Source organism: Coregonus lavaretus (assembly GCF_964263955.1).
Source record: "Coregonus lavaretus genome assembly, chromosome: 2".
Classification (NCBI taxonomy): domain Eukaryota; kingdom Metazoa; phylum Chordata; class Actinopteri; order Salmoniformes; family Salmonidae; genus Coregonus; species Coregonus lavaretus.
In genome coordinates, this window is record NC_139989.1 from 57,234,989 (window position 1) to 57,244,175 (window position 9,187).

At 43.7% G+C, this 9,187-nt stretch overlaps 1 protein-coding gene across 1 annotated transcript in view; it reads right to left on the reverse strand.

Annotated features, from left to right (window-relative positions):
- Positions 1-4,584, reverse strand: part of LOC311142990 (Na(+)/H(+) exchange regulatory cofactor NHE-RF2-like) — a 62,508-nt gene extending 57,924 nt beyond the window's left edge. Inside the window, exons 1-2 of the mRNA XM_084178776.1 lie at positions 3,818-4,584; positions 1,732-2,028 (exon numbers count right to left, since the gene is read on the reverse strand). Of these exons, the coding sequence (XP_084034902.1) occupies positions 1,732-2,028; positions 3,818-4,024 (504 nt within the window). The 5' untranslated portion in view covers positions 4,025-4,584. The remainder of the gene's footprint in view (positions 1-1,731; positions 2,029-3,817) is intronic.
- Positions 4,585-9,187: the final 4,603 nt, after the last annotated feature.

Below are 9,187 nucleotides of genomic sequence, written 5' to 3' on the forward strand. Positions count from 1 at the left end.
GATTTCTCTCCACGGCTCACAAAGCGATCGCAGCTGAGCAAAGGCTAAACACACACACACACACACCACACCACACCACACACGCACACACACAGCCACACTGATTGGCCTTGTCAGTGCTTATGTAGAAATAAGAGTTCTGCATCGTGCACCAATTGGCAAGACGAGCGTAAGTGAAAACACATGTTCTGTTTAATGCATGAAACAGAAGCAGAGAAGCCTCATCTTGCAGATAGGGCAGATGTAAAACAAAAGCAGAGTAGATTGTCAGGAAGACAGGGACCCAACGGAAATGTATCCGGTTTTCCAAATCAACATGCAATACTTGAACTAGATTTCAGAAAACAAACTGTTTACAACCAAGGGCTATCATATTTCAGACATCTGCACATACAACCATTCACCAGAAAATGTTCACCCAAGGGTCCCTATTCATAAAGCGTTACAGAGTAGGAGTGTTGATCTAGGATTAGGTCCCCCGTCCATCCATCTTATTCATTATGATCTAAAACGCTAAACTGATCCTAGATCAGCACTCATACTCTGAGGTCTACTGTAATACTGTGTGGAGAGTCGTTTCTACAGCCACAGGATGTCACTTAGGTACTTGGCAAGCACAGGGAGAATTGCTGCATTGTCCATTAGGTCAGAATCCTAACCACAGTGATGTAATGACCCTTGACTTTTGAGTACCAATCCTGCCATCCGACACACACACACACACACACACACACACACACACACACACACACACACACACACACACACACACACACACACACACACACACACACACACACACACACACACACACACACACACACACACACATACACCCCACAAACACATTGTTACTACTGTGTGTTGACAGGTCTTGGACAGGGCTCGCCTCAAACAGAGGACAGGTCTAATCTAATCTAGGCCATCAGATCAGGTTGGATCTCAGTCAGCCAGCTCGAAAAACAAGACCCAGGTAATCAGATCTCAGCGGGCATAGGATGGAGTCAACCTTAGACACTGATCTAAGGTCAATTTTTATGTCTCCCCCCTAATAGTGGAGGTTATGATTTGGGGAAGATAAGCTGATCCTAGATCTGTGACTAAAGGCAATCAGATGTTATACATCGGCTTCTCTGGCTGCTACAGCGAGAGAATGCTGACCCACATTAAAATACCAGCATACTGTGACAGCATGGTAGTGTTTAATTAACAGATAGCAGTTTGGGTTAGGACCCTTGAGCTAACCTTGAACTCGATCTTACCTGATACCCACAGGGTGAAAGCAAGAGAGGAAGACCCAAGAACACCTGGAGGTGTGGCAGAACAAGACATGAAGAAAGTGGGGTTGACATAGCAACACCTTGAAGGAATGGTGCAGGACAGAAGAGTTTGGAAGAGATTGGAAGCGTGCAATTCCATAAGGAATTCAACGGCCTAAGTATGTACCCTTGAACATTCCCTACTTTTAACCATAATCCCCAAAATACCATCCCCTGATCCAGGAGCCTTCAGCCCATATCTGATGTGCAGATATGAGTGCAGGATTTTGTTCCAGCCCTGCACTAAGACAAGAACACAGCCCTACTCCAGTGTAGTGTAAAAATCATGTATCTATGTCAGCTGGGGGTCTCTGGTGTGTGTTTGTACATGTGGATGCTTTTGTTCCAGCCCAGCACTAACCCACCACCACAACACCCCTACAGTGTAAAAACCATTGAGTCTCAACCGCACCTTCTTGGTGGCCCGCGACGGAGACCTTCGCGTGGGCTTGGGCACCTCTCTAGTCAGGGTGGCGGGCAGCTTGGACACGGAGCCGTTCTCTCTCTTGGCGGCGGGCAAGGAGGCCGGGGGCGAGGAGGGGGGCGGTGAGGCTGGGGGTGAGGCGGGGGACACAGAGGTGGGTCCCCCCATGCGGACAGCCATCTCCTCGGTGCAGACGAGGCGCAGGCTGCGGAGGTACTCGTCTGTCTCCCGGTCCACCACCAGCAGCCTGGTCTCCTGCTCCACTGCCTTGATCCTCTGCACCACCTGGGGGAGGGGGAGATCATTATCGCACATCATTATAACACTGTACATAGCCATAATATGACATTTGAAATGTGTCTATTCCTTTGAAACTTGTGAGTGTAATGTTTACTGTTAATTTTTTATTGTTTAATTCACTTTTGTTTATTATCTATTTCACTTGCTTTGGCAATGTAAACATATGTTTCCCATGCCAATAAAGCCCTTTGAATTGAATTGAATAGAGGAGAGGATGAAAGGGTAAGATAGGGAGAGAAATATGAAAGAGAATGAGAGTAATAACATGATTATTGACATAACAATGAAGTATTGCACTACAGGGAATAGGATGTGATATGAGACAGAAACACCAACACTCTCTACAGTATCTGGGCCCTACATCAAGTCAGCCTCTTTGTTGTAGTGTCTAAAGTGGGACTCCCTTGTCCCAGACGTCCCATTAGACGTCTGTCTCTGCCGTTCATTACTTACTGCTGAGTGGCATGGGGTAAGGGAGGAAGGAAGGCGGGGTTTGGGATGTAAACACAACGAGGACGTCTGGAACTCTGGTGATTTATAGACAGTTGGTTATGAAGTCCAGATTGCAGACCCAGTGGAGTACACGTGACTAACCGGATTTTGATCCCAGGTCTCCTGCATGGGCGCCACAAGACTGTGTTAGCCCACTGAGCTAAAGTCTATAAGTATTAGGTCTTAACTAAAGGTATGAAAAATATATGAAAAATGTATGCACTCACTAACTGGATAAGAGCGTCTGCTAAATGACTCAAATGTAAATGTATCAGACAAGGTCTCAGGCAAGGTTCCTCATCATGCGAGTGTGGCTCACCGAACCAAAGTGTTACACACTTACAGTGCAGGGCTTCCTATATGGCTCATCCTGGGTCACAATGTCAGAGGTGACACACACTGACATGCAACTAACATGATGACAGCCATTTCAGACGTTCTACCTCACTGGAATAGATTGGCTGCACTTCAATCTCATGCATGCTATGTCTGCTTTATGTGTGTTTGTCTCATCTTCAGGCTGCCATTGCCCATCGGAGATACAACACAGCCATTCACTAAGAACTCAGATCACTATCAACACAGCAGTGTGAGTGTGTGTGTGTGTGTGTGTGTGTGTGTGACCAGGCACTCTCAGCAGCTGATGATAGGGAGATGTGTGATGTCTTCCAGTAACTTCTGAAAGGCTGTCTAGACTGTCTGCTTATTCTCACAGACCATAGAACATTATAGACTAAACAACATGGCTAGAGTGCGATGTTAACCATTCACTGTGTCTTTACATGGTTTCAATGTGCTAAGTAGGCTAGTCATAAAAAAGTGGATATTTTAACCTGGAAAAGTTGTTAGGAGTTTAGTTATGATTTATATTATGCCACTGCATCTTGAAATGCTGAGTTGTTTTTAGGGGAGCTAAAGTAATGGTCTATTTTGGTATTGTCCATTGTTGTATACTATGATTATTTTATATAGGCACAATTAGCTTATAAAACCATATTAAGGGTGCAGTGAATAAATTCAAGTATCAAATCAAATGTCAAGTGCTCCTTCAACGTTTTGAACTTTTTGAATGCCAATGCATGATACAGTAGCTCTGTTGACCCCTCCGTGTCCTCCTCTCTCTTCCTCCTCTGTCTGTCTGTCTGTCTGTCTGTCTGTCTGTCATTTCCATGACAATATCATTACCGAAACACTAGGCTCATAAGATATTAAACATGTCGATGTAGTCCACTGACAGAAAAAATCGGATGGAGTTGGACAGTTCGTGATGTGCTATACTCACTTGATGGTGCGTATCTTTCTCCACATTTCCCCCGTTCACCTCAATGACACGATCCCCCGCGCGCAGCCCCGACGCTTCGGCTGACGATGCGGGCTCTACTTTGCGAATGTACTGGCCGGTCTTCCCCTTCTCACCGTGCAGGTGAAACCCGTACCCGTTCTCAGTCTTTGTCATGATACAAAGCCGTGGTTTCAGTTCGCTGGCCATTTCCCCTGCAGTCCAGAACTTTACAACTGTTTTATTCTTGAATATAGTTTCCAAAGCAGAAAAAACTACAAAAATGTAATACAATAATGACCCAACAGAGCGCAGAGTGAAACTTTCAATCTACATGTAAAACACCATCCTCTTCGTATGCGTAATTTGTTCCAAAAGTAGCTCTGCAGGTTCTTCAAACACGAAAACGCTCCAAACACAAGAAAACTCTCCGTATTAAAAATGACATTCCAGCATAGAACTTCACATGCAATAAAGGCAAACTCCTCCTGAAAATAGCCTAAATTATCGACTCAGGCGAACGAATTGCTTGGTGGAGCCAAGCTCTCTGCTAGTCGTATGGTCTCTCCAAAAATGAGTGAATTATTCTTGTTGGCGGCGCAGCGTCCTCAATCCCTCCAACTGCCCATCCTGAGGACTGATAAAGCGAGAGACCCCCGTGCAACATGCTGCACCAGGAAAGACTAACAATCACTAACTAACTCCTCTCTCGACCTCCGTCCATAACAACCGTTTTGCCTAGGGCTGTCAGTTTTGCCTAGGGCTGTCATTATCAGAGCGCAGCGCTTGAAGAGTGGTCTAAGAAGGGGTCCCTTCTCACTGAGTAGCCTAATCAAGGTCATGCTATGAAAATGCTGCGGTTTAGCACGGGATGGGGTTCCAGGTACGGTCCTCCGCATGTAATCGACCAATCAGTGTGCTCGCTGGGTGTCTCAAAGTGTCCAAAATGGCGACCTCACCAAAAAGAGCTGGGAGGTTGTTTTGTTGTTGTCGGAAAGGACTCAGTTCTATCATGTTGACAACACAATGATTTATTGTCATTAAATTGAGGTAAATAACGATTTATTTGCAACATGACCCCTCTAGCACCATTACGTATGGCATACAATTACGCATACCGTTCATGTTACAACACTGCCACTAAGTGGTCAAATTAAGAAATACATGTAAAAAGGGTATGACAATTGAGAAAAGTATCCTTTTGTATGTGTGTGTGTGTGGTCCAGCCTAACTCCATCACCCCCCATAGCGTTTGGACGTGTGTTCTGACACCTCTCCCAAACATGTAGATCAACAATGGAATTAATCACAAGTTGTTTCCTTGGATAAACAAACATTGTTAACATGTTGGATAAACATGTTGTGGGACAGAGGTTGTGTGTGACCACAATGGTAGAGCAAAAGAGCTAATCTACTCCCTCATTTTCCAGTTGTAATCAGTAGGAACCAGAGTCATGTGGTCAAGAAAAACTCTGACCATGGGTTGCATCCATTCCAATTGTCTCTCCTTCCTCCTAATGTGTGCACTTCCCTTCACTGCTTTGAAAGGAATCGACTGGTATAAGAAATATGGTGGAAGCTCCCTTGCCAATGCCTTCACCAATCCAATGCTTTTAGATTTGTGGGAACTAGTAAACAAGTGTACACTTCAGGAGAAAGGAGATGTTATTGGAACGCAGCTATCAGACACTCACCACTGAGTAGTACATGCTGAACTGCAACAGAAGGGGGAGCCTGTCTGGCCTGCATTGTCACAGTCAAACTGGTGAGAGGAGCACTAATACATGAAGACAGAGGGGGGCAGCAGAGGAGTGTCTTTACCACTCTGGGGTGAAGTTTCCCCTAGACACTGACATTGGGTCAGTTCAGCATTTTCCTCACTATGGTTAAGGTTAGGATTGGGGTAGGGGAAGCTGATACCCTACTCCGTCTTTACTAAGGCCAAGGAGGCTGTATATACGGTATAGTAGGCTATATATGTACGGTAATGGTATGTTGTAATTTCATGTTATAATACAGTAGTCTATGATATTATTTTGCTGTTGCTGTCTATACATAGAAACAGCATGTGGCAGCAGAGGAATGTATTTGCAGAGGCCACGAAGACTGTACCTGTACTGTATGTTGCCCAACAGTACAGGTATGATACATTATCAAGAAATAGAATTAGGCATTCAATTTCTATGGCCAGTCCACCCATTATGTCTCATTGACTTGAATGGGGATGCCGGTTCTAGCGATTCTATTTATATTTAGCCTACTATATTTTGTTTTATTTTGTCTTATTTGACAATTCAAAAACACAATACAACCACAAAATGTGGATACAATGCATTTAACAACCGTCGAGGATAAAAAAACAAAACACTTCTCTCCATTGGGGAAATAATGCTGATACAGTATATTCACATACTGTATTTACAGTATATTCTTACGTTGTTGTCTCTAACTTGCAGACAGTGCTATTTCTCATACTTTTCAAACTGTGGATTAAACACAACAACAGAGACAAACTGAGGAGGAGTAGTGTTGTCTTTAGTGCCATCCCAGGATATTAGTGTCTCGTCTTGGAGGAGCTGTACGTCACTCAGGGAACCAGATCACTTTCTGCAGACGCACACTGTGACAGAAAGAACACAATCCATCCATCCATCCATCCATCCATCCATCCATCCATCCATCCATCCATCCATCCATCCATCCATCCATCCAGGCTCTACAGTATAAGTGGCTCTATGTCACTCCTCCTCTACTCTTCTCCTACTCTTCTCTCTCTCTCTTTCTCTTTCTCTCTCTCCCTCTGTCTCTCTCTCTCTTTCTCTCTCTCTGTATCTCTCTGTCTCTCTCTTGCATCTCAGTGCTTGAGGCGTCACTACAGACCCCCTGGTTCGATTCCAGGCTGTATCACAACCAGCCGTGATTGGGAGTCCCATAGGGTGGTGCACAATTGGCCCAGCGTTGTCTGGGTTTGGCCTGTGTAGGCCGTCATTGTAAATAAGAATTTGTTCTTAACTGACTTGCCTAGTTAAATAAAGGTAAAATAAAAAATAAAAACCAATAGCAGCTGATATAAATTGATATACTGTACCATGATTCGGGCCATTACTTTTTCCTGACCACAAAAAAAAACAGCATCTGCTGTGGTTTGCTCTGTTAAATATTATCTGCATCGCTGTGAACACATGGCAATTCCCTCTGGCTATACAGAGCCATCAGAGTATTGCTGTGTCATGCACATTCACATTTATGCTGTTAACATTGACTTCTCACTCTCCAAATGGACAAGTATAGGCCTAGTATAGCTTTACTGGGGATGGTGAGAACAGCTTGTTGGACACACACACACACACACACACACTCACACTCACACTCACACTCACACTCACACACACACACACACACACACACACACACACACACACACACACACACACACACACACACACACACACACACACACACACACACACACACACACACACACACACACACACACACACACACACACACACACACACACACACACACACACAGACACAATTAATTTGCTCACACACACATAACATGCACACACATTTATACTGACTCTACACAAACGCACACACACTCATATTTACATATCTACCTCTATCGATCCAGTATCCCTGCACATTGTAAATACGGTATTGGGACTGACCCTGTATATAGCTTCTTACTTTCTCCTGTTATTTTTATTTTTATTAATATTGTGTGTTTTTGTTCTATCTTGTTGTTTTTAGTACTACATTGATATTGATTACTGCATTGTTGGGTTTGGAGCTTTTACCAACCTACAACCAAGACAGCTTGTCTAAGATAACTCATGAATGCTTATTAATAAAATGTAATGTAATGTAATTAATAAAATAAATAATAATTATTTGCAGTGGGGGCAGCAGGAACAGTCTATCCACCTCTTTGTGACCAAGGAAAATCAGAGAGGCAGCTTGACATTTTGGAAAGCGGCCTGTAATTCCGAAAGCAGGGCATCTGTGAAATTATATTTTGGGTTTAAGTTTCTGACTGGTGAGATGCCGGGTTTTGGAAAGAACTCTATCAAATGATTATTCCATCCTCTCTCCTATAATATTTTGGTTGAAGAGAAATGAGTACATATTAATGTAGAGTTGAGAGAAACTCTGTAGGTACTGCATATGGCTCAGTTACAGTATTTATACACGCACATGCACACACGTCAAAGCACGCACGCTAGTTCGAATCCCCGAGCTGACAAGGTGAAAAATCTGTCGATGTGCCCTTGAGAAAGGCACTTAACCCTAATTGCTCCAGAGAATGGCAGACCTTGGCCATGACCCCACTCTCCGAGGGTGTCTCAGGGAGAATTGGGATATGCACAGTAGCGGTGCGTGGGTAAAATCACTGGGGAAGCCAAGCCAGAAAAAAAAGCCATATTACAACCTTTGTGTTGTGATAATTGCATTGTTTGCTCTATAACCTGTTAGTTCATATGCCTTGACACTGTGATATATAGGCCTAAGGCCAAGACAGTAAGAAGACACAGTTGCAGAATAAATTCAACCAGAGAGCTACATCTGTCTGGTGAAGCCCACTAAGCATATTGCATGTAACAAACAGTTACATGACCTACAGCAAGTTCATGTTTCCAACATTTTAGGACCACTAAACAACTATTGATTTAGAACCACGGAGAGTTGCAGCAAGTCGCAAAGAAAACAGGAGCTGCCTCCTCTATTCCAGCACCATTTCAACTTCAACATTTCAACATCATCTAATTACCTCTGCAAAGTATTTAGTCAGTCACCAATTGTGCAAGTTCTCCCACTTAAAAAGATGAGAGAGGCCTGTAATTTTCATCATAGGTACACGTCAACTATGACAGACAAAATGAGATTTTTTTTCTCCAGAAAATCACATTGTAGGATTTTTAATGAATTTATTTGCAAATTATGGTGGAAAATAAGTATTAGGTCAATAACAAAAGTTTCTCAATACTTTGTTATATACCCTTTGTTGGCAATGTGTCACGGTTTCGGCCGAGGCTGCCTCTCTTCCTTGCTCGGGCAGGCTTCGGCGTTCGTCGTCTCCGGAATACTAGCTGCCACCGTTGCATGTTTCTATGTTCGTTTGCTTTTGTCTGATTGTTGTTACACCTGTTATCGTTTAGTGTCATTAGTGTCCTATAAGTTCTCGTTGTGTTTGTCAAGTGTTGTGTGTGTTTGTTTTACTGTCGTGCGGTTGGCTAGTACTTCTACTGTTTGCTCGGTTGAGCTGTACTCCATAGTGTTTGGAGTGTTTTGTCGCACCTGTGTAGTGCGCCCGTTTGTTTTCGCCTGCGTGCGGAGTTCTCGCCTCAGGGCATTTATTCGTGCTTGT